At 42.9% G+C, this 27,006-nt stretch overlaps 1 protein-coding gene across 1 annotated transcript; it reads right to left on the reverse strand.

Moving 5' to 3' along the window:
- Positions 1 to 1,203: 1,203 nt before the first annotated feature.
- On the reverse strand, positions 1,204 to 25,697 carry BCAS4 (breast carcinoma amplified sequence 4). Its single transcript, XM_040608915.1, has 3 exons — positions 25,550 to 25,697; positions 3,808 to 3,909; positions 1,204 to 1,422 (listed from the first exon to the last, which is right to left on the reverse strand). Exons 1-3 carry the CDS (start codon positions 25,643 to 25,645, stop codon positions 1,204 to 1,206), a joined length of 417 nt encoding a protein of 138 aa, XP_040464849.1. The 5' UTR covers positions 25,646 to 25,697.
- Between the last annotated feature and the right edge of the window lie 1,309 nt (positions 25,698 to 27,006).

Consider the following 27,006-nt stretch of genomic DNA (forward strand, 5'->3'; position numbering starts at 1 on the left):
AAGTATGTGTTGTTTAGCTCTTTTGAAAAGCTCCAATGCCTTCGTAAGCTACAGCAGAGATTTTAAGTTGGCAGTAAACTACCCGCGTATCAGGACATATTTTCCCATTCCTATGAAAATATTACCAAATTTGGCCAAGTTACAACTCTTTACTGAGTCTGTATAAACTGTGGTTTTCTAAAGATTCACTAGAGTTGGTGCATACTGATTTCTTCTTCAGCTGTCAATCTCCTGTCCACACCTCTGTTAACCAGACTGAATATTCATTATTCCCTTTAAGCAGTTAAAGTTTGTCCGGGATCTGCAGAAACCGAACTGGACTTCTCCTGCAACTGAAGCTTCCAGAGCTTGCTATCACACCAGACAAAAATTTGAAGTGGTTCAGCTTCACCTACATGATCACTGACACCTGTGTATTATTGCCTACCCAGTATTATGCATACGGGTACAGAAGCCCCTTGGAAGAAAATGAGGAAGGAAACATAATGGCAGAAACGAAGAAGGAACAAAAGAAAGCAGGGAAGTAGTTGAGACCAGAACAAGGATCCTGATAGAGATACGCTAACACTGAACACATGGTGGATACCACATGAAGATGGAGAAGGAGGAACGGAAGGGATGAATTCAGTTAAGGCTAACTGTATATTATGACAAATTGCTGGGGAAACAACAGATTTAGAGCATGACCTGGGAACTCAGAGAAGGAAAACAGAGTGTAAAAGTAAGTGGTACAAAGACATTCTTGGAAAAGAACAGGGACAGAAAGGATGAAGACTATGTAAAGCTTCCTCAAGTCACCAGATCTCATTATCCCTGACTCTCAACACTCTTCTATGAGCAAATATCACTAAAACTCACTGAAAGAGTTCTCACCCTCTTCTAGTGCTCATCCATGGATGACCCTATAACATAATTTTGACGTAATTGACATAAAATCAAAGACTAAATAGAAAGAACAATCTATGCTCAGGTGTCTCACTGCAAGATGACGCATAACAAGCTTCCTATTTGCATATACACGTACAGAGAAAATCCTTTCATTCAGGAGCAAAATATACAGATCTTCAAAAATTACTGCTGAAACTATTCAATATCTAAGCAGCATCCCTTCAAAAAAAACCCGAAAATTATTGAAAATTTAAAAAATGTAAAAAAATAATATCCCTTTACAGAAGCAAACTGAAGCTAGTTCTTTTATACCACTTAAATCTGCTGTAAGGCCACATTTGATACAGAAATGATATTTAACACCACTTTCCCATCTGCTGGAAGCAACTTGAAAAATACATTTTTAAATGACGAGATAGTTGCACACTGAAATAATTTGCAAACAGTATTAAGAAAGGTGCTGTAGCTCTTCTCTGCTTCAAGCACTTGCTCTTCTAGGAAGGAAATGTGGTGTGCAACCATTTTAACAAATGCCTACGGAGAGAGGAAAAACACCTAATGAAAATTAAAAGCACATGCACCGGCTTTCCACATGATCCTAGCTAGAGATCAAAGTTGAAGAGAAAACTTTAACAAGATTTCAGAGTGCACTATTGCTAATATAAATAACCAAGGGGCACATACTCAGAAGTGAACTACAGATGTTTATAGCCATGAGAAGGACCACTGGTCATGATCTAAGGCTATTTTTTCTCCTTACCAAAGGACAGACTTGAGCTCCCTTTTCAGCATGCAGAGTATGTAAGCGTTTGCATAGTGTCTAAAGGTCTGACAAGGTTTCAGCAGTGAGGTGAAAAGCTCTTCAAAACCACAAAGAGGCTGCAACTACTGGTGGGAGTGAAAAAGTGGCCAAAGTGGTAGGAAGGAGTAGACAGCAGAGAAAAAGATAACAACAGGTGATTTGAGCTAAAAAAGGTCAGGAATAACTGACCTAAAATATACATGTGATCAGTTACAGTTGAAATGTGATCCATAAAGCAAAGTCAACTAGAAAGAGCACAGTATTTATTCGTTAAAATATAGAACAGTTTGTAAAGAGTTTTGATACTTTCTATTAATGATTAAGCTTCTCTCCCTTCTACCCCCCAATCCCGAAGTTGAATACTGCTGCTTTTAGAGATAGGGAAAGTGAGGATCAGCAGGTAAATTAATTGCCCAAAATGTACCACAGTGGCAACATCAAAATTAAACCCCAGCAGATTCTCATCCTATATAACCATTACACAACAGTCCTTTCCTGTTCTACTCCTGGTCGTACAAGTTAATTTCTCCCTTGAAAATCCCCATGAATGCTAAGCTTTAACTTTTAAAGTTCCAATTAAAACACTAACTACCACTCAAATTGCCAGTTTAACCTTGTGCTCTAAGATGATTGTCATTCCACGTAGAAAAACTGATTCCTAGCCAATCAGGCGTCATCCTCCTTTGATAACCACAAAAAAAAAGCCTCTCAACAAAATTCTGCTGTATTATTCAAGGACAACCTGTAGCCTAGGAAAGACTGGTGTTTTCTCCATACTCCAGATTACTATGTCCTTACAGCTATACCTTATATATAAGGCTTATCCTTATATTTAAGGGAACGGGGTCAGGAAGGGTTGGGGTTTTTTCCCTTCCCTGTCTTGGAGGCAAAAAAAGCAGTAAGAAGCCCTGTTGCTTACCATACTTTTGGCACAAGTAATTGCTTAGAGTTTTAATTTTAGTTTCCTGTTCAAAGACAAAAACACCCCCACCACACACTCCCCCTGAAAATCCCAACCACCTATAAGCATGGAATTTGCAAAAAAGATCTAAATGAGTGAGACTTGCAGAAACAGTTGTTTTGGAACCTGATACAGTTAGCCATTTTTTAAGTCCTAGCTTAAGTATATTAAGTATGGCCAAATTGTCAAGTATGCTGAAAACTAGGTAGGTTTCTAAAGAGGTTAACAGTTGACTCCCACTTTTGTTCTAAAATGCCTTTCCTCAATTTCCTGTTTAAAGCCTTCTCCTAGTGCTGTGTAAGGCCTTAAAATATGAAGTGGCTTCATAAGTCTGTTATCAAATGTAGGTACAAAAACGCAAACCACAAAAAATGAATTGCATTTAAAGAAAACTTGCTGCACACTAAGTCAATTGCCCTGTCCCTTCCAGTGTAATAAACCTTACCAGAGGATATTAGTTTGTACAGGGGTACAGCCTGAAGCTTAAGAACTGCCTATTTGGATTTAATGCCACAAACACTTGGTTTCTTTCACTTTGAGTCTGTTAGAACTGATTTTAAACACTACACAATTTATCTCGTCATGTTTCCATTACATTTCTCCCAGAGGCAAACTTGCCCTCAGTTGACACAAATTTTAACATACTGCTTACTAAATATGGTGAGGGCATCATCTTAGTGAGTCATACTGGCTTCCCTCATTCAGGATACAATGAACACCGAAACAGACACAACAGAAGACAGGAGCTCAGAGATTTCTCCACTTCTACATAAGACAATCATCAACAACTTAAAACAGGTATGTCCAGCACTGGGTGTGACTTGAATTTTTGAAGTTATAAATGGTTCCACAGATACTCCTTCAAGTCACAAAAACAAATTAATATTATTGGCATTATTATTAACACTAAAACCACAACTAATGCTTTTAATATACCATTAGAAATTGTGGAATCCACAGCAATAAATTACTCAGTGATGTTCCAAAACCATAAACACTTATACCTGCTGAACCATGGGTAAACACACTGATTTAAAAACAAACATAAGACAACACAGAGCCATAAACATCTGAGTGCTCCATATAAATACCTGGACTTTTAACCTACAAAGCACATAAAAAGAAGAATGTAAATTTTTTAATGCAATGAACAAACCTCTAATTTATCAACTTTGGCATAGATGTAGCTCATTTCCATCACCTTGTCTTTAATGAGAAGAATGGTCTCGTCCAGAATCTCTGATGTACCACTTCTAATCTGCATGAAAAAAAAGTATCTCACATGAGGACAAATCCTGAAGATAAACGCTACACTATTTTTTTTTTCACTTCACTGTTATCTTTCACTTGAATATTTCAAAAAATACATACTCAAAATAGACATCACAACGGCCCTTTTGCAGTATGTTAGAAAGTACAGATTTGGAAAATAAGTTACTTTTTCAAGTAATTCATGAAACAACAAGAAAAACCCAATAGTAGGTGTCAGGACTTCCACATCAAAACTGTAATCAGATCCTTCCCTCTTCTCCCCAAATTTCCACACTGCTCAGAGGAGATCATCTACTTTCTATGATGAAACATTGTAGACACGACAGGTAACAACGGATTTAAAATGAAAACTGCCTCTATATCATCCATCATTCTTTGATTTTATTGGAGAAGAGCTAACTCACAATACTTATCAATCAGTTTTGGGAAACAGTCTGTTCTCTGAGTACACCGCTTCTAGAATCTTGCCTTCAGCAGGGGCTCAGGGCTAGAGTTCTCGGGAGAGCAAGACTCTTCGCACAACATCATAGCACGGGCATCTCAGAGGCAGCTTCTGCTCCCTAGTCCCTGCCCGCTTCCACAACACTTAAGTAAGTGTCCCAATACAGGAAGGATTATATTTTAATTTGTTACCTACTACAACCAAGCTTGTTTCTGATCTCCATACCAAAGTCTGAACCTTATCTGAAATCCTGCTAAGCGTTGTGTTAGCAAGAATTACCCAATTTCCTACAGGAACAGCTACCACTATTTTGTTAGGTGGCAGTAGATATACCTCCAAACAAAGCATTACAGCTAATGGAATGTACAAGCCAAAAAATGATGGATAAGACAAGAATTGGGAAAAGCTCTCTGAAAGGAAAGATAAAAGCAAACCCAAGAAAACCTCCACTAACACCTAAATAGTAATTTTAATTTGTAAAACAGCAGCAACCTTTGACAAGAAAAGTAAGAGAGGCAGCTGAGCCCGCTTATATACAACTTTTCTTTCTCAACTACAATAGAGTATGGGAGGTCTTGGTTCACTTCTGGATTAAAGCTGTCCTTCCTAAAATTTTAATAGACTTAAAGAATACAGAGGAACAAGGGTCCCTTCAAAAGATATTTTTGACCCAAACACCAAGCTAGAAGATATTCTTCTTTCAACTTCATAGGGAAGAGTAAGGATCTTTTAGCTAGAACAGTGAGAATCTGGCATTGGGCTCATACTGCAGGGAATTTTCTGAGCATTTTGAGATTTAATCCAGAATTCAAATAAAGCATAAATGCCTGCTATAAATCATTTAATCCACGGACCATGCTTATAAACTCTAACAAGTACTCAAACATTTTACTGATTACCATATGACTTGTTTGTGTATTTGGGTTTTTTTAAAAGAAGTTGTGTTTTTAAAAGCTGAGTATAAACAAAGCCATATACATACAAAATTACTCACAGTAAGGTTTTATGGTATTATTATTACCAGAATAAGTACATGCAGATCAAGTGCTTTTATAGTGCTACGTGTGTTCTGTAATAGGAGATCAAACAACATATCAAAATAGTAGTAGCTTTATATTGTAAATAAACCAACAGTATCTTCCTGTATTACCGGTCTCAGCACTACATCCACTAGATACATACACGGACACCTCCCCCAGCAGTGACATAACTGTATACACAGACACACTCTGTTATCTTTACAGTAAGTACTTTATATCCAACAGAAAGTGCGCACAGACACTCGGGCAGGATCCCTGTGAATGGAGTCTGACTTATATTTCCTAATGTTAAATAAAAATACAGCATGAACACATAATAAAACCAGATGAATTCCAGGTTTGTTCTATTGAATTCTTTCGGGTCAACAGTAGGCAGCCCTCATCCTCCTCTATAATAAAGCCCATGTGAAAATAGACTGGTGATCTGTCTGAGGTGAGTTTCATACTCAGGTAAACTAATTGAGATCAAAACTTGAGCCTGGAATTTCCAAAAATATGGTAACAAACTTGTTTCCTAATGTTCATCTCAGAAAGGACTAGGGAAAAAACACTCTTTCAGCTAAATGGTAGGTAACTACTGTAAATATAAACACGCCTTGGGACATAGCAGAAGGAGAGAGATGTTGTACAGACCCATTACAAAAGCTACCAACACAATAAGGTCAGAGCAGACATGGAACAAATCTAAGCCATCTTCTTTTGAGGGTAAAAGCAAACGACCAATACAAGACACAGGAGAGCTGATCTTCCAGCAAGCAGCCTGTGATGAAAGGAAATGATATGCAAATATGATTCAAGAAGAGTCATTCTGCAGCAGTCTGCAGAACCACAGCGACAGAGGAGTTCAAGAGGAGTCAGCACACGACAAAGAGAAATTACTCTCTTGGTACAGCAACCTCTCATGAGCCAGAGAAAGCAGGACTGGTCTGAAACCCCACATTATAAAACAAAATTTATTTCCACTTGTGCAATGTATTTTACTTTATCTTACTGAAGATTCAGCTGAGTGCTCAGCACAAGCACCAGAGCACAGCAGTCCATGGGGAAAAAACTTGTATTCCTCTTACTAGGTTTTACTATGCTAATTGGAGGAAGGGGTGAGGAGGGAAGGTTTGATTGAGCTTTGTCTTCTAATTCAAAGCAGCGAGACTAAACTCAAGAAGGTAGCAAACCAACAGCACCAAAGTCAGTTAGGAGACAGCACAACCAGAGTATGCATGATGAATTAGAACACCAACCAGGAACAGCACATTGTAGGGCAGTGAGACCTAACTCTTGCATACACCGCAGTTCAGTCTGTACCACAAGCACAGCTTCTTGTTATTTTGTATTTTATAAAAACAATTACTTTTCAGGAAAAGAAAATTAAAAAAGAGCTGGAGCCAGAAGTCAAAGATATTGTGCAAATTCTAGTTGTCACAGGGACTTTTTTGAAAGGATCTCTCTATATTCTTTTTTGGTCTTTGATCCCATATGTTAACACTGAGTAACAAGAAAGGATCATGAGTAAAAGTAACCACTGTACACTGAGCAGCTCAGTGGTAAGAAAAGAAAAAACAAGTTGGTATTTTGCTGAGAAGCTAGCAAACCCTAGCCACAACAAACCAAACAAAATAAACTCTTCCTCTTTTCTCCCCTGTGATGAAACCTGGTTTCACACCTAGGGCCTCAGGGAGGAGATTCCCAGACTGTAACTCCACAAGACAAAGATAAGCAGTTGGAAGCTCCTCTGAGGAACCACAATAAAGTGAGATTTACAAACACATAATTTCCCTGAGGCAAGTTCTGCAGGAAGGTTCAATGGCTTGAGAATCACTAACCCGTGGTTTTACAAATGTAACTAAACCAGCTGCGCATGTCTGAATAGATATATTTTTCAACATGTTTTAAGATATACAAGAAGCACAAAGAATCGTACCTAAAAAGGTAACCAACAGTGACCCATGAAAACAATATGACAACGGCATATATGAGAGTGTGGTTATTACAATGAATTTTTTTTGCTTTCATGTCACTGGTTCAAATCATAGCGCAGTTAAAAAACGCAATTTGATAATTATACTTGAGAGGCTGTGAAGCCACTTAAAAGACATTAAGTCAGTGTTCTAAAAAAGACATCACAAAAAGTTAAATAACTGTCATGCAAATTCTTCTAGCATGATCTTTTCATTACGAGATGCTCCTTCCATGGTAGGTGTGAGCCACGCTGAACTGTACATATGTACCTTGTCATTGTAACTTACCTATTGTACAAGTGTCCATTTTAAGTGCTGTGCCATGCTGTGGCCAGCCAGGTACAACAGCATGACACCGGAAACAGCATTTTGTCTTCCTAGCACTGAGAATCCAGGTTCTTCCTCATTGCAATATTCAATATGCATCAAAAGTACTTGCAAGTGAAAAGCAGCAGCACAATCAAAGAGGAGAAGTCAAATTCCTCCATATAAATACTTTGCTGAGTGCTCATCTGAAAAACACAAGATTCCCCTCACCTTTTGTTGGCATAGACAAAAGACCAGATTATTGCTAGGCACAGAACTGGAATCAGTTTAGACACATTAATTTATCAGATTCCCAGATACCACTTGATGCGCTGTGTAAAGGAACCTTACATTGTAGGTACTAGATAGAAAGCCACAGAATCAGCACACTGACTGCACTGCTTTGATATTCCCAGATAAGGTCAACAATCTGCATACCAGGGAATTATTCACAGCCTGCAGGTTGTGGAAAAACGTTTTCAGGGGCAATGCAAAGATAATGTATTGAAACCAGGTTAGTGGTTTTTGTAGAAAAGGTGGGCAAGAGAAGTCTCAAAGGAGGTTTGAAAGCTCACTAGATCCATCTGAACAAGCTAACCATCTTCCCCATATTGGAGTCAAAGATCTAAGGTGCATGCCTGATTGATGGAAAAAAGCATAAGGTACATACAAATTCTTAGCAAAAGCTCCCAAAGAGAAGAACTGAGTGAATGAACTTCGTAGTAAATCAGACAGAATACAATCAACAGTGAAGAGTTATTGATTCAAACCACTTGCTTTGAGCAGGCAATGTCTTATCACTGAAGCAATCATCACCTTTCAGGAATGAACTCAAAGGATTTTTTGGCCCAAGAAACCAATCTCTTCTATTCTGCATTGTTGCACAGACTAAGTGTGCCGTACTAGAGAATCTAAAGCTGACAAATGTAAGCCAAGACGTATCAAAAAATAGACTGCATGTTCTGAGGTTCACATGCTCCTTTACAGCTATTTTTGTCAAAAGCTGAATGGAAAAAGAACTGCTTAAACAGCCACTAATCCTGAACCATTCTTACAAGACAGCTATTTCTCCTTTTAAGTCCCCTACTAACCATAGGAGACTTTGATGAGCCAAGCTTTTGTTTCTTTCCATTCTATGTCACTTCCTCCTGGAAGCAATCATGCCTCCTTTCCATAAGCAAGACATGCCAATGACAAAACCACAAACTTCTGACAGAAGTCAAAAAAAGATTAATCACTGATTATATTGCTGACTGATTTGCCTAGAACAAGGATGATGGCCTCACTTCTCTTGAGCAGAATTCACATTGAAGGTGCAAGAAAGATGTCCCATAACCAATAATAATAATTGTTAGTTAGCTGGTAATATTTTGCATGAACTGTGTCCAACAGGCTAATTTGATTTTTCAATGGGTTCTTGCAGCCCATACCAGACTGCTTATGACTTATGAGTTCTGTCCTGGAGTGCAAGCACAACATTTCTCCAAGTAACACTGGGATACATTGACAGAAAAGTGGAAAGATGCTGAGGAGGCAATATTGACGTTTGTTCTGAGGACAGAAGACAGCGTGCAGAAAGGCCAGCACTCCACTATCTTTTGTTTGCACTGAAGCTGGTAAGAATAAAGCCAGGAAGCTGCTTTTCAACCTCCTCAGAAACATCGGCCACATAATTTTTTTTTAGCTACTTCACTTTATCCTGTCCCTCTCCATTTATTTATGCAGTTACTAAGAATCATCAGAAGAATAGCTCATGGGCAACAAGTCCCGGAGGAGACCTTGGCTGGTCACTACTTGCCGTTAGGAGCGCATCGTTAGTGACCACTGCAGTTGCCCATGTCACAAGATGTGCGAAGATCGAAGACAAATGTTGTGGTAGGTCGTAGCAGAAGGTGAGGTGATCTGTGCACCAGCGATTTGAGAGGGAAGTTTCTCTACTTCACGTTTGTTAACTTTTAGATGACCACGGTGACCTGCACAGCCTTCTGCTGTTTGCAGAACGCCCGGGTAAGCGCAGCAGCACATACCTGTTGCTCTAAGTGCTCATCCACACAATTAGGTAGTGCCAACGGTGACGACAGCCGGTGTGCCACACGCTGCACAGCACATGGGTCACAACCCCGCCATCAAGCAGCATTCCCCACTCAGTTATGCCACCCACAACAACCTCTCTCTCACACCCCGGCTGCAGGCCGTGAAGACACACCTAGCGCGGGGGTTTGCGGGCACCCAGCACAGGAGGCCCGCACCTGGCGCCGGCGGGGCGAGGCGAGGGCAAGGCGGCCGTCCCACCCCGGCCTGCCTACCGCCCCAGGGCCGCCGCGCAGCCAGGGCAACGGAAGGGACCGCGGCAAACGCCGACTACCGGCAGGCCCCGGACCGCGCCACCGCAGCGCGGCCGCCAGCCGCCCCTCACGGCGCCACCACCTGCACCCGCCTCACGGCGCGGCGGCGCCCGCGGGGGGAGGGCGGAGGCGGAGGGGGGGCCGGCCGCGCGCGCCCCAGCGCCACCTGGCGGGCACGGCGCCCCGCTGCGCGCGCAGCGCCCCAGCTCTCCCCGCGGCGGCCGCGCTGCCAAGATGGCTGCCCCGCGCGCCCGCCCGCCGGCAGGGCCCGCGGCACGTACCGCGGCCGTTACCCCGCAGAACCCGTCCGGCCGCCCCAGCAGCTCCTCTGTCATCTCCTCCGTTTCTTGCACCTGAGGGGGAGAAAAAAACCACCACACAGTGGCAGAGCCCAGGCTGGGGCCGCCTGGCAGTGGCCGGGCCCCGCACCTTGGCCTCTCCTGCCTGCCCCGCGGGCGGCCCAGGCCGAGCTGGGGAGGTTTCAGGCCAGCGCCATACCACCAACTCACCAGACGCAGAGAATTCATTATATTGAGGAATGCTGACCGTGGGGGCTCCGGGAGGCCCTCGCCACCCCCCACCCTGGGAGGTGACCCATTGGCGACAGAGGATGTCCCCAGCGTCCCCCCTCAGCGTGGGGGTCGGGGTCTAGATCCCATCACTTTTCTGCCAGTAGGCTTCTAAACGTAGAATGTCAATGTGTTATCTCAGCAAAAGCTCCTTGCCAAGCGTCTCGCTTGAGTTTTGAAACCAAAAAGTTTATTCTAACGCTTGACTTGGATGTAACAACAAAGTGGGATTTACAAAAGTAATTTGAAGTTATAGTTTGCCTTATTCACCGACAGAAAACTGGGTGAAACCCCCCCAAAACCCCAGCCCTTCAGCAAATACCTGAAAGAAAAAAAAAAAAACAAAACACCCAAAGAAAACAACAACCCAACAAACCACTTAGACTATTCTGAAGCAGAGAGAACATGGAAAGAAAACCAAAAGCAGCTCCGAGGGCAGTTTTGGACAGCTACTGAAATGGTTTTCTAGGATCAGAAACAGAACCCACGTTCAGAAACCAGAACTCTCAACAGCTACAGCAGTGTCTGCGTAAAGCCAAAAGGCCAGGCATTCCCGCGTCTGCGGATGACAAAAGCTGATAGTCTCACTCTTAACTGAAGTTTAGAGTTGAAGACTTGTTTACAAAATCTCAGTAAAGAACTGCAACTGCAAGGAGAAAAAAGCTTCTGTTCTAAGCGTATTTTGAAACGCAGAATAACCAGAGTTAAAATGCAGGAAATGGAAATCAGTAAAATTCAAAGGCCACCCCAAGTCCTGCATTTGCACTGTAATTTAAATAGTTTTCAAAGTCCTGTATCTATCCTCCTGTCCTAATCACATCTCATTCTCCAAAATTACAATAATGAACCTGATGAAAACCTCTTTTTCTTAAATAAAACCAAACACAGGGAAGTTGTCCCATTTGTTGGGCCTACTTTGCTTAAATGGCCATCGTAATACCAGAACAAGAAGAGCAAGAGTTGCCTTAGCAGACCTTTTTATAATTTTTCATCTGGGCTGTAATGAATGATCTTGCTCCTAAATGAAGTTTATTATCCTTTCACCTGGTAATAAAATTAAGGAAACCTGCGTCACCTCCAAAATTCAAATCGCAGTTATCGATCCAGCAGTTGGGCTAACTCCAGGATCCTTTTCGCCATTCTTAAAAGTGCCCAAGAACCTCCCAAAACAGGTCCGGTCACTCTTGTTGGGAACAATACAGCAAAAGGAGTTGCTATCATGTGAAGTCATTAGATAGAAGAAAGGGTGCCAGAAGAAGAAGAATAGGTAAGAGGAGAAATGTACTTTGTCAGCAAGGGGTAGAATGGAATATACTAGACTCGTGATTTACATCAAAGCAAACATTAAGAGCAGCACACATTTAAGTTCACCCCAAAGACTGCGCTTGGCATGGACTGAAGGTGGTCACTGGTACACAACTCCTCTTACGTTATAAAACCTGTTCCACATAAGTGGAGCAAACGTCATTCTCTACAGAGCCTGGATTAACTTTCCAGCTCAAAGGAGGTGTTGTTATGCCTCTGGAGATGTATTTGCAGCCAACTTCTGCAACAGAACAGATTTGAGGGAGCAGTGTCAGGTATGGAGGTACTCCTGGAGGCAGCTTCTGCACCGATGCCGAGATGGCAGCAATAGGGAAGGCAAAAGCCTTTTGCCAGAGAACCAGAGAGGAGGATCAAAAGAGAAATGCAAGTTACTAACAGGGCAACAAATTACACACACCACTCTAGAAAGGGTGTTCTGAAAAGGCTGTTTGCTCCCTGGCTGGCTTCTATCACACGAAGCCAGGAGACCAAAACCACCACGTAAAGTGAGCGTGCTGTTCTGGGAGGTCTCCAATCATGCAAGTGAGGGAAGAGCTCAACTCCTCATCACTTCTAGGACAGTCATTTAAAAACTAGAAAGAACAAATTATGCTATCACAAAGGATAAGGAAGAAGAAAAAAGCCTTAAGCACATGGAAGAAATAGCAGCTGTTTTCACAAGGGCAAACATGCATGAGCACATATAAGACATAATGTGTGCTGAGGATAAATACCTGTTCAGTAGAATGCAGATATGAGCTCAGGCCATGTTCTGAATAGCAGGAATGTGACCCAACTTAGCCTGAAAACCCTCTCACTATCTTAGAGCAGCACTGGTATGTATTGTCTCAGAGAAATTCTTAGCAGCTGGCCCCTTCATCAGCCTAGTGGCCACACCTGTTAGCCTATTAAAGTTATTTCCCAAGATGCTTGTGTCTCATGAACTCTGTGTGAAGTCTTCATGGTGGCAAAAACTATCACATTATTATATTCACGCTGTAATTTCACTTATACAAGATTTAAGAATCTACCCACAGAAGTTTCACTGCCTCTTTTTTGTGGATGTATCTGGACAGAAGAAACCTCAAGACACATGGTACTCCACAGGTTTATCAGGAAGGATCCATAGATGCTGTAAATCAATGCATGGATTTCAGTGGTGCTAACACAAGTTTACATCCCCTAACAATCTGTTCCATGTCTATCTGAAGTAAAGATTTCTGTGTGGAAAAGCTGTTTTCCTTCTGCTGTTCCTTTGCATGCTTAAATAAAGGAACAGAATTTCCACACCTAATTTCTCCTCAGAAGGAAAGAGCACTCTTCCTCCCCACTGCACATAGGCTAACTCTGGAAAGCGCACTGCTACGCAACAGAAAAATGCATTATTTACAAATAAGAAAGATTTCCCAGTGATTTCATGTTACTGTTATATGTTTGTGAAAAACTTGTAAGCATTGAATCTGACAGTCTGGTTTCTTGAAGTCTTCGTAAGGCCAAGAAACATAATTGCTAGCTTTTTTGTTAAGTGTATTTTACAGCAGAGCAATCTCAGTGGGTGGTGCAAGCATCAGATGGTCTACAGAACAATTCTATCAAACTCCCGACATTTCTTGGCAAGTCTGTGCAGTCAGCTTCACAGGCCTGAAGCCACTAACACAGCCTCATGTTCAGGACTAGCACAGTTGGCTTAAAGAGATAGTCCAAAACTGGTATCAAACTTACAGCTTCAAAAAGGCTGTTTAATGGTAGTGATATGGAGAAATAGTGTGAAATGGGGACGCTTAACACCGACTGTGATTGTATATGTCTGCTCAAGGAATGTGGGTATGGTGACTAGTCATGGGTGGGGTGTCTGGTCACACAGGCACACAGCTCTGAGGAGACAACTACAGTTCTTGAGGAGATGCCTGCCCCTCTTCCTCTAACAAAGGGGAGACGGGGAGACGCCTGCCCTTCTTTCTCTAACAAAGGGGCTATTTAAAAGAGAATGAGAGAAGATGAGAGACATTCAAATGCTATCTAGAGGGAGGGAGTGCTAAGTCTCCTTGCTGGAGAAGATGGGATGGTCACAAGAACATGACTCACCTACAAACCTGCAAGATTAACATACGAAGCGGGGTTTAGGTAACAAATATGTATAGGCGCTAATTGAATATTCATTTGTTTCATTGTATAAATGTGGGATGGTTCGTCACTTCGGGTATGCACGCTTGTGGAGGAGCGATCCCCCGTGCATCTGCGCGCAATAAACATACCTACTTTATAACTTTCGAGTTATAGAGTCTAATTCCGCACGTCAGTTTTGGCGAGCCAGGCAGGAGGATTTCTGCTCGGCTGAGGGACCAGCTGCGGAGCGGACGCTCCTAGGCGCGCCCCGGGAGATTTCCTCGGAGGAGCCTCCTCTTCTCAGCTGTTCACCCGGGAGCAGAAGAGAACCCCTGGATCCGCGGATAAAACGGTATGTTTAGTAACGGGGCGGCTGGTGAGACGCACGGAGACGTCCGGCGCGCAGCGTAGTCCCCAGGAGGAAAGGTACCTTGGGAGGGGGTTTGCTGACCAAGGGGTGGCCGCTAGCGATCTTGAGGGCAGATCGAGCAAACCCGAGGTTACTGCCATTCCTAAAAGCCCGGAGGCCTCGTGACGGAAAGCGGGGGGCGGGACGGAATAAGGCGGAATCTCACAGGAACAAGAGGGACCTCTTAGCAAAAGTAAAAGGGAAACTTTTGCGTAGGAAAAAAGGGGGAAGCTAAAAACTTCCATTGGGTTGTCTTAAGGATTGGGGAATTCCTAGAATATAACAACTGAAATAGCGCTCTGTGTCTTGTTTGTTCTATGTGTTGTCTTGTTACATGTTCAAAACTTGGAGTTATGAAATATATGTTGAAAAATAATAATATTCTGGTAATTCGTGGCAAATTGCGGAAAACTTAACACTCTGCTTAAGACCAGGAAAAATGTGGGTTTTTGTTTGTTGTTTGTTTTTTGGCAATTCTTCATTGAAATGCATACTTTGTGAACTGTCAGTGTTCCTAAAAGTTGTACATAAGTGCATGGTACCGTATAACATACTGCTTGTGTGACTGAGGGCTGCCCGGAGAGTGTGAATGGTGTGATTGAGATGCGCATTTTGATTTTCCGTGTATAGCTTAATTATTTTGACTGAGTATGAGTGCAAGAGTGCTTGAGACGCGCGTTTGAGTGCAAAACAAGTAAGGAGCTCTATCTGTGTTTCCGACCTTGGGTGGCTAAGGCTGCCGGAGAAAAAGTGATTGAAATTGCAAAATGGGAAATGGAAGGAGTAAGCCCTGTGAAAAATCGCCTTTGGGTTGTATATTAAAACATTGGAGTGATATCGTAGGACATGGTGGTACCGAAAATAGAAGGAAATTGATTAAATATTGTAATCAGTGGTGGCTTTTGTATAAATTGGAGTGATGCGAAATGGCTTCAGGAGGGAGGAACGTTAGATTATAACACTCTCCTGCGATTAATGTTGTTTCTGAGGAGAGAGGGAAAATGGGACAAAGTATCATATGCAGACATGTTCTTTGTCCTCCAGGACAAACCTGAGTGGCAAAAGGACTGTGGATTAGTACCCCCTCGGGATCCTATGGTACTAACACTAGAAAGAGTGCGGGATTAACATCACCTGATCTTTGATTATGGCTCTAGAAAAGGGTGGAAAAAACCCTAAGACCTAAACTAGAAAGATGTTCTTGTTGAAATTTTTGTGTTAAAAGCTCAGGTTGCGGTTCCTTCTGTGGAGCAACCAGAATGAAACACGTTGTAAGATAAAAACTTGTACTAATGTATGTAAAACCTGAGGCGGGGGTGGGTGGAGAATCAAAGACCTTGTGAAAGTGTTAAAGTATTGGGGTGAGTTTGTACAAACCCCCGTACCCCCTCGAAGGTGCGGCTGAGTCATGCTGGATGCACGGCAGGGTGTTTGCTATTTGCCTGCGAAGGCTGATATGTAATAACACAGACTTAAAGCAACAAGTAGCAGATTTGCATTCAGGGTAAGAAAGAGTTAAAACAGAAATGCTGCTGCAGAGGCAGGCCTGTGTAACCTGCAGAGCAGGAACAGCATCTCCTGCCCCAAATCCTCCTGATGGTGGGGAGGAGGGGATTGCTGTTGCTGACAATTGAGCAGAAGGACCTGACAATGTCACCCCAATTGCTGCAGCATTTGCAGTACAACAGGACCCATAACTGCCCTTTAGGGCAGGGAATGGGTATGAGGTGGAATTTTAGTGAATACGAAACCAACTTATTTGTTGAACTTCAGTAAAAAAATAATTATTTGTTACAGTTGTGGGAGCTGCTGGCCACCAGGAAAACATCCTGAAACCTTTAAAGTACAAACTAAGAAAACAAACAAGAATGCCAAATTCCCCAAAGGCCCTTCTTGGTAAGGACTTATTAGAACAATTGGAGGCAACAATCAAATTTAAAAAAGGGGAAGTTACTCTGGAAGTAAATGATCACCAATACATACAAGTTATGAGCCTATCTTTGGCCAGTACTCCTATAAAAAGGGAAATTGATACCAGAATTATTGATCAGGTATATCCCGGAGTATGGGCAATTGACATACCGGGACGTGCCAAGAATGCATCACCTGTTATAGTAAAATTAAAGGAAGGACAGGGTGCGATAAGAATTTAACAATACCCACTGAAAAGGGAAGATAGGGAAGGAATTCGTCCAAATATAGAGCGATTCATAGAATTAAAACTACTAAAAGAATGTGAGTCAGAATTTAACACACCTATCCTCCCAGTTAAAAAACCTGATGGGTCTTATAGGATAGTTCAAGATTTAAGGGCCATTAACAAAATAACAGAGGATCTGTATCCTGTAGTAGCTAACCCCTATACCTTACTAACCACCCTGACACCTGACCTAGCTTGGTTCACAGTTTTAGACTTAAAAGATGCCTTCTTTTGCCTCCCTCTCCATGAAGCCAGCCAAAGAATTTTTGCTTTTGAATGGGAAAATCCCAGAAGCGGTCGAAAGACCCAGCTCACATGGATGGTGTTGCCACAGGGGTTTAAAAATAGCCCCACAATTTTTGGAAACCAATTAGCAAAGGATTTGGAGTTATGGGAACCACCACCAGGAGAAGGGAAAGTGTTACAATATGTAGACGATCTTCTTATTGCAACCAGAACTGAAGAATCTTGTATTATTTGGACTGTGAGCCTGCTGAACTTTCTGGGACTACAAGGATATCGGGTTTCTAAGAAGAAGGCACAGGTGGTGTTACAACAAGTCACATACCTAGGGTACGAGATCAGTGCCGGACAACGGGTCCTAGGGAAGGCCCGAAAAGAAGCCATATGCCAAGCCCCCCGACCACGAACTGTAAAGGAACTGCAGACATTTCTGGGAATGACAGGATGGTGCAGGCTTTGGATATGTAATTATGGCTTGCTTGTTAAACCATTATATTCCCTGATAGCAGCTAATCAGAAGGATCTTCAGTGGGATGCTGAATCAGACAGAGCTTTCCATGAACTGAAGAAAGCCTTGATGTCGGCACCAGCACTAGGACTTCCTGATGTGAGTAAGCCATTTTTCCTATTTTCCCATGAGAAACAGGGAATGGCATTAGGAATACTGGCACAAGATTTGGGACCATACAGACGGGCAGTGGCGTACTTCTCTAAACAGCTGGATGCCACTGCAAAAGGGTGGCCTGGTTGCCTGAGAGCAGTAGCAGCTGTCATCCTAAACATCCAGGAGGCCCGGAAGTTTACCTTGGGCCAGAAAATGACTGTCTTAGTATCCCACACAGTGTCTGCAGTCCTTGAAACAAAAGGGGGGCATTGGCTCTCCCCACAGAGATTCCTAAAATACCAGGCCATAATGGTGGAACAAGATGATGTTGAGATCGTGACTACAAACATCGTCAATCCGGCCTCATTTCTTAATGGGAATGTTGGCGAATCAGTCGATCATGACTGTCTAGAAACAATCAAAGCCACTTATTCTAGTAGGACAGATCTCAAGGATGTTCCTATTAATGGAGCTGAACATTGGTTCACGGATGGGAGCAGCTATATGCTGAATGGAAAGCGACATTCCGGATATGCTATTACAACCTCTGAAGAAGTGATAGAATCGGGACCGCTACCAGCTGACACTTCGGCACAGAAGGCTGAAATCATAGCCCTTACTCGAGCTCTGGAGAGAGCTCAGGGAAGACCTATAAATATTTGGACTGATTCTAAATATGCCTTTGGAGTGGTACATGCTCATGGAGCAATATGGAAAGAAAGGGGACTGTTAAACTCCCAAGGAAAAATCATCAAACATGCGGAAGAAATTTTGAAACTCCTAAATGCGGTCCAGCTTCCTGAAAGGGTGGCAATTATGCACATCAAGGCACACCAGAAAGTGAGCACAGAATTAGAAAGAGGAAATGAACTGGCGGACAGGGAAGCAAAACAGGCAGCCAGAAAAGCAATCAAGGTAGTGGGTGCGCTAATACCCGATGGACAAATATCTCTAGAAGGTAAACCAAACTATACTAAAGAAGATCGCAAACTGATTTCTGACCTAGAGGGATCATATAATGAGGAAGGGTGGGCTGTAATCTCACATGGGAGAATAGTGATTCCTTCCTACATGGTATGGTCAGTAGTTCGGGAAGAACATAGAAAAAGGCACTGGGGGGCAGAAGCTCTATATAAGGATCTCACTAAAAATATAATAGCACGAAATTTGTATACTACTATTAGACAAGTAACCCAACAATGTGATCTTTGTCTCCAGACTAATCCTAAGATTACTAAGGGGCCAAAGTTGGGAAAAATTGGGAAAGGAAATGTTCCAGGGCAACATTGGCAGATTGATTTCTCGGAACTTCCTAAAAAAGGGGGGTATTGATATTTATTTGTGCTAACAGATACCTTTTCAGGTTGGCCAGAAGCCTTCCCGTGCAGAACTGCTAAAGCCCGGGAAGTGACCAAAATACTGCTCCAAGAGATAATACCTAGGTTTGGAGTCCCAGCGGTAATGTCCTCGAATAGAGGACCACATTTTGTGTCCAGAATAGTGCAACAGATCAGCCACCATCTAGGAATAGATTGGCAATTACATACCCCATACCGACCACAATCAAGTGGCCAGGTGGAAAAGATGAATCATCTAATCAAACAACAGATTGTCAAGCTAGGTCAAGAAACAAATCTAACTTGGCCCCAGTCTTTGCCATTAGCTCTTACACAAATTCGAACTAGACCAAGAGCAAAAGAGGGGCTTAGCCCATTTGAAATTTTATATGGACAACCCTATGGGGTACAAAAGGGGACGTCTTCACAGATTGGTGAAGAAACAATGACTTCCTATATGGTGGCACTAAACAAACAATTAATAAGAATTGAGAAGCATGTGATGGAACACGCAGTAGGGATCTGGATGGACCTGTTCACGATATACGACCAGGGGACTATGTATACGCTAAGTGTGTTGCAGATAAAACCCTGGAACCACAGTGGACCGGACCTTTTCAAGTCCTACTCACCACCTACACCGCAATCAAGGTTGAGGGACAGAATTCTTGGATTCACCATACCCGGATCAAGAAAGCCTCTGCAACTTCGTGGAGAGTAACCCCAGATAAAAAGAACTGAAACTCAAATTTACTCGGACAAATGGGAACAATGTGGGTGGCAAGTAAGTGAACCTGGGCGGTTGTGGATCCACTATATGGGAAGAGCACCACAACAAACAATATAGAACAAAAGAGTCTGGGACTAAGCCAGTGGCCAGTCTTTCCCAACTTGTTATCGGTAAGCCCCAACTCAAACAAAGATATTTTTGATCAAAACAGATTTATATGTATATATGAGGAACGTTTAGATTCCTAAAATGATCAATAGTGGGTTTAAATCATTTGTGGTTTTTTGTACCCTCTCTCTTGCCTACAACCAAGAGCCTGATAACTGGCCTTGGAATCATGCCCAGAAAAAACACACTGGAATAATGGGAAAGGTGGACTCAAAGACGAAACTAGCTATGGTGTTTTTTCTGAAAATGAGGTGTACCAAAGGAATCAATGGGACGTGGAGGATGTACACAAAGTCGACCGATTATGGGGAAAATTAGGAGATAGGATAAAAGTAGGGTGTCAAACATACAATGAAAAAGATAACACCAAGATTTCAGGAGACACCCTGATTAATGTCAGAAAGGTAAATAAGGAATTTACCCTTCTAAATACAGCCATGTGCTTTAATTCACGGGAATGTTGGCACAATTTTACCTTAACTGAGCCCATCTTTATAATATGCCTAGGAAAATATACCTTTGAACATAGAACATGGGCCAGAAAGATAGGCGACAAGTGGCAAACACTAGATTTAGAATCTTGTATTATGCGAGAACAGCAGGGCTTCCTCTGTGAAAGCAATACTATAATGGCTCAGGATACTTGTTTAGATACAGATCAAAAATATGTCATTTTGAGGCCCAACCAAATGCAAACTTGAAAACAGTAATTATATATGCAGGGAAGGGATGTGCATGTTTGAGAACTAAGTGTAACACAATAACTGTAGATGGGGAGGTAAAGGAGACTGCACAATATTCAAATTACTGTATCTGTAATTTTACATCTAACTTTACCCTATCACAGATGATAATTCCTACCCCCATAGGACTAAATATAAGCAGAATAAAAGAACTATTAAAACATGCAGATTTTACAACGTATACTGAAAGAAACCAAAGAAAAGGGAGATGAAACTCTTCTTATGATCCATCATGATGTAGAGGGGATCAAGAAAGTTTTAAAAAAGGTAGAACAGGATGGAAACCATAATTGGTGGGATACTCTCTTTGGCTGGTCACCTTCTGCAACAGGAATTCTTAACACTATGGTACACCCCATTGTGATCTTATTGATCAGTTTAGGAATTTCCTTAATACTAACCATTATGTTATATTTGTGGGTTTGGAGAATGTTTAAAAGGGTAACACTTATGTATGATGCTTTATATCATTCGGGAAGACTGCTTAAGTAAAAGAATTTACTTAATTTAATAAAAAGGGGGGATTGATATGGAGAAATAGTGTGAAATGGGGACGCTTAACACCGACTGTGATTGTATATGTCTGCTCAAGGAATGTGGGTATGGTGACTAGTCATGGGTGGGGTGTCTGGTCACACAGGCACACAGCTCTGAGGAGACAACTACAGTTCTTGAGGAGATGCCTGCCCCTCTTCCTCTAACAAAGGGGAGACGGGGAGACGCCTGCCCTTCTTTCTCTAACAAAGGGGCTATTTAAAAGAGAATGAGAGAAGATGAGAGACATTCAAATGCTATCTAGAGGGAGGGAGTGCTAAGTCTCCTTGCTGGAGAAGATGGGATGGTCACAAGAACATGACTCACCTACAAACCTGCAAGACCACCACATTCCAGGAAACGGACTGATAAGCTAATTAACATACGAAGCGGGGTTTAGGTAACAAATATGTATAGGCGCTAATTGAATATTCATTTGTTTCATTGTATAAATGTGGGATGGTTCGTCACTTCGGGTATGCACGCTTGTGGAGGAGCGATCCCCCGTGCATCTGCGCGCAATAAACATACCTACTTTATAACTTTCGAGTTATAGAGTCTAATTCCGCACGTCAGTAGCAATCATTAAATGCATGACTGGTACAGCAGGTATAAATTCCACTAATTGGACAGACGATGCATTAAAGAAACATCCATTTAAAGAAGTTGCGTTCGGTGTACAGGTTACTATCCTGCTCTGACTAAAGTTGCAGACACACTTGAGGCAGGTAGCTTGCTGACATTACTAGCCCTTCTAATATCTACCGTGAGCATCTTGCATTCATAATGTTCATAAAGATTCAAACGTTGGAGTAGCATGTGTTAGAGGACAGAAGCAAAGTTTATTGACACCACTGAGAATAAGTTAATTCAAAACAGAATCACAGTCCTTAATCTTTAAGGAGTGTTACATAGCCTGAAACATAACAGAAGACAACAATAGTAAGCAACAATAGAAAAATAGATGCAAACAAACCACTTAACACTATTTCTTCAAGGCATGCTACTATAAAAACACACTAGGCATAAAAAGCCAAAATACTATGTTTAACAAAGACTCAACCACAAATACTTAGCAGTTCCATATGAATTGCAAAAGAGAAAAACAAAATTCTAAGGGCTCAATGTACTTAAGACACCTTCTGAAATGGTTAAAAGGGGCCTCTTGCAAATTGCAGTATCAACAATATATTTACCATCATCTGTAATTAGGTACTTACTAAACAGACCATACAAGCTCCTTCCAGGTGATTACAGAACTCACTGTATACTTATCATTAAGATCTGAAATAAAGCCCACTGAACACATTTCAAAGTTATGGTGAAAATACATGGGTGACAAGTCTTTCTTAGTTAAGACTGTAATTTCACGATCACTTTAAAATTATATAAGATGGTATAGGCAAGAAAAGTAGTCTACCCTTTTCTATCACTCATGGGCCTAAAGACAACCCTTTCTTTGCATGTGAAAAGACAGACATTCAAAGTGGAATGAATCAGGAAATTGCTCTGGGTTGAAAACTAACTATTAAGTCTTTGCCACATCATTTTAGCTCAGATCAGTTTGACTCATTTCATTACACAGCCGTGTTACTGCTAACACCAAGAAAGAAAACAGGTAACAAGAGGAAGACACGTTGGATCTTTCAATAGCAGTGATAACTTATCACGAAACTTTAGCCAAAGGCATAACAGCACCACTTCCAGATGGCATTTTAATGTTCCCATATATCCACTGTTGATTCTCCTGTTTATTTATGGAAAGAAAACAAAACAAAATTAAAACCATTATTTCATTTTGTAACTTGGAAAAATATGCAGTCTAGCTTTGAGGTTAGCTTTCCTTTCAGACTTTATTTTATGTAGTATATACTGCACCTATAGTAATATCCTTTTCTCACCACTTCCCTTTAAATGTCTTTGTTTCTTGGCAGCAATCTCCTCCCTCTTTACTCCAAGCCTGAGATAAAATAAGCTTTTGTAACTCCCTCTTATCACTCCTTTCATTTTGCCTCAGCATTATGCTCTTACTCAACCTTATGACAATTTACCTGCTTTTCCCAAGGATTTTTTTTTTTTTTTTTTTTGGGGGGGGGGGGGGTGTTATACCAAGCTCACTCCTTGATAAAAAGATTCGGGTCAGGTATTTTATATCGTCAGCTGTTCAGGCCCACGAGATAATGAATATAGTGTTTAACTTGTCACAATTAAGGAACAGGAAAAAAGAAAATTCAGCACTAAATCTCTTCTACAAAGTTTTCCAAAAAGCCTTCTTTCACTTAAAAAGGAAACCTGCCTTTGTTGGAATTTGAAGTGCTCTCCTAGCATGTCATTAAGACAAAGAGGTAGGCATAGAGAACTTTAAAAATAGCCAAACCAGAAAACCACACAGCTCTTTATAATATTAGAGACTCCAGCTGGAACATTTCAATATTGCTGAAAATTAACAGGTTCTTCAGTATAATATCCTCCTATGCCAGCTTCAAAATACTGAAAAAAACCAAACCCCAACCAAACAAAAAACTCTACAAAGGGAAAAAAAATCAGTGTACAAGGGGAAACAAGAAGAACAGAATGGCAAGCGTATTTCAATGGCAAAACTAGTCTTTTACAGCTATTTACAGGATACATTCAAGCCAAGGCAGAATAACATTATGACATGCAGCATATGCTCGAAAGCATTCCCCTAGCAATATTCTCTACCGGACTATACAAATACTTTATTTTGCATTCATCATTATTGTAGTTTTATTTGGTACAATGGCTACACAAAATGAAAAATCATAATGAAAATTAGGAGTTATATGCTAGAGGAAATTTTAAAATTTTGTAATTAGCAGTAACAAACACAAAACTAAGGCAATTCATTGTGAAAAGGAACTGAAAGCCCTCACTCTGATTTCCACAATGCTGTGATACGCGACAGAGCTGAGCTAGCAAGGCAAGGCCCATAGGAAGAGACACTTAAGAAGATGCTTCCACAAAAGCTGTGATTAATCCTCAAGCAGGAAAATACCTGAACTGCTGCTTTGAGCAAGCTACCAATCTGTGCAAGAATCAAGAGAGATCAGTATTAAAACAGGTGTTAAATTTCAGCTGGAGATGCCTGGAGGAAACCTAATGACTTGCAAGTAGCACAGAACCTAAGTTGTTTCTCTGTTCCTTGTAAGAACTAGCAGGCTTGGTACTCAGTTACAAAAATACATAGTCTGCCATACAATGCTATACAGGAAACTTGTTTTGTTAACTGCCAGGTCTTCTTTATTTCTTATTTAACACCAGTATGAGGGGCACTTGATAAAACCAACAGAATCTGGCTGATGTGAACTAGTTCTTTAACAAAATGTATTCCCTACTAAGTACACTTTGAAATGTCACCTTAATCGAGCTTGAAAATTCATTTTTTAATTAACAATTAACATTAAAATAAAGCATTAACGGTACTTGCTTCTGACCTGCTACAGATGTGTAGATGACTAATAGAGTAGATCCTAATCCAGAAGTAAGACAAAAAGCTGCGAGTGGTTTAACTACGTGAAAGTTATGTGGGTATCACTGACTAAGCATTGTATCATCTCCGTGAAAATGCTGAACAGAAAACCAGAACAAAGATACCAAGATCTGGATGCATGTGAGTGGTCTGACTTACTGCAAATCATAGATAACCACATATGGAGAGATGGAACTGATGGAGTGGTGATGTCAAGGGAGAGGCACAGGCAAAATAATTCTCTGAACAGTGAAACTGATCAAGAGTTTCCCCTTTTTTTTTTCTTGGAAACAAAAATAAATCACATTTTACTGCCAAAACGAAGGAAGGAGGTGAGCGGAAGCTGTTTAAAGACTGATTTAGGAGTGTTTTTTATTTCGACAAGAGGAAGTTTTAAATGATCTACCCAAAGAGAACGTTATTCCTGTCACCTCCAGGCTGCGGTGGGACAGGAGCTGCTGCAGGCCAGGAGGGGCGATGCTCCCGGGAGCCCAGCTCGGCTGGTGTGCAGCCTTCCCCTCGTTTCTGGGGGGCGGCTGGGGGGGGGGAGGGACGTCTTGGCCCGCAAAGTGCCACCTCACAACGTCCCTCCGCCTCCAGGGAGGTCAGGCCGCCCCTCGGCGCCGTCCCCATCCGGACCGAGCGGAGCAGCCAGGCCGGGGTGACAGCCGCCCCTCCGGTCCCCAAACCGCGCATCGTCCGCTCCGCGCCTGACCTCAGCACCAGCAGACTTGGCTCCCACACAAAAAAGAAACCAACAACCAAAACCAAACCAAATAAAAACCCAGAACAGCATCACAGCCGTAGTAGTTTTAGGGAAGGGAGCCTGGGAACACTTACTCAGCTGTTCAGGAGCTCAACTTTACCCAGCACAGCACCCCAGGCGCGGGGCCCGGAGGCCAGGCCGCGCCAGCCAGCGGGAGGGTCCGCAGCCCCCGCATCGGCCGGGGAGAGCGGGCCCCCGGCAGCCGCCGGCCGGGCGTTAGTGCCCCCACTACGGCCGTGCCCTGCCCGCTGGAAGCCCCCCGGCCCCAGGCAGCCCCTCCCTGCCCCAGCCGCCCCTCGCTCCCCCGCTGACGGGCTGCCCCCCCCGCGCCTACCTTTTCCCCGGGCAGGCAGAGGGCGAGCCGCCCGGCGCCGCTCTCCGCAGCCGCCGTCCCCGCCCGGGGCTCCGGACGCTCCCCCGGCCGCAGCATCCCCTCGGCGGCCGCTCGCCGCCGGTCCCCGCCTGAGCTCCGGGCAGCCGCCGCCCCGCCCCCGGCCGCCGCTCCGCCCCCTCCCCGCCGGGGCTGCCCGGGGCCGCGGGACACGCGCGCCACCTAGCGGCACGGGCGCGGCACTGGCAGCGGGGGTCTCGGGGGCGGGCAGCGCGCACGCCGCTACGGCTGCGGCAAGACCGCCCCAGCGCTTCCCACTGACGGGAGAGGGGCCAACGGCTCAGTGTGCTTAAACGGAAAAACGATTCTACATGAGCAGCCCCGCGGAGAACCACCGGAGGCACACCGCCTCCCCGCCCCGAGCGCCTCACCTGCCGCGGAAACCGTGCCACTAAGCGTTTTGCTTTAACAAGCCCCCACTGCAGCCTGGCAGGCAGGCTGGTAACTAGGTGATCAGCTGCAGTAGATGACTTGGTAACGACTGGGAAATCAAAGGCTGCAGCTCAGAAAGCAGCTTTTCAGGCACTCCGAATTTCTCCACACCCTGTTTGCAAGGCAAGTACTTAAATGACCAGATGCTAGAGCCATTCAGTTTTATGTTAGGCTGGGCAGAACTTCTGACAGTGCTTAAAAACATCCTGTCCTCCTCCCTAAGGACAGTGCCATGAGTGGCTCCCTGTGGAAGCCTGCAGTTCGAAAGACTCTTCTTACACCTTCTGGATGCTTCCTCACTGCAGATGAAGCTCTTCCTTGCCTTAGGCTCCTTTAAAACACTCTTCAACCAAAGCACTGTTTTAGAGAGGGACAGATGATGAAGACAGCAGTTAAGAGTTGAAACAAAGATGGCCATCTGTTCTCAGTTTGCTAGCTGTTCCTTCTCCAAGCAGGAAACAGGACCAGCTTGGTAACTGATGATCAGTCAAGGATTGGTAGGTAGAACAGGGAGAATTTCTCAGTGACTGTTTCTTCTCAAGAACAGCCTTCTCAGCTGGAAGAGGTCAGAAGCAGCCTGCCCTCAAAAGAAGTTTGGCCCATGCATCTTGTACAAAAGACCAACACTAGGGTTGAGTAGACTCTAGTAGTATGGACATAAAGCAACCTGCAGTACTTCCCACTAACCCGTTTGAGACATTACCTAATTTTAGAATTTTATACTATATAAAACTACTTTTGAGTGCTTCCAGAGCAGAAGGCCGCATCAGGCCTGCACTATCATCCAAAGTTTTCTTGGCTTTGGGTAAGACCAAATTATTGCTGAATAATGGGAGAAGTTTCAATTCAGTTTAGCATTCATAAGAAAATGCCAAATTTATGGTCTGTAATTTGCTGAGAAGATCAAAAGCAGCCAGACTTGAAGAGGTACTTGAAGCAACAGGAAAAGAGCTCATAGGTTGTTGCAG

Source organism: Falco naumanni, chromosome 10 (genome assembly GCF_017639655.2).
Source record: "Falco naumanni isolate bFalNau1 chromosome 10, bFalNau1.pat, whole genome shotgun sequence".
Classification (NCBI taxonomy): domain Eukaryota; kingdom Metazoa; phylum Chordata; class Aves; order Falconiformes; family Falconidae; genus Falco; species Falco naumanni.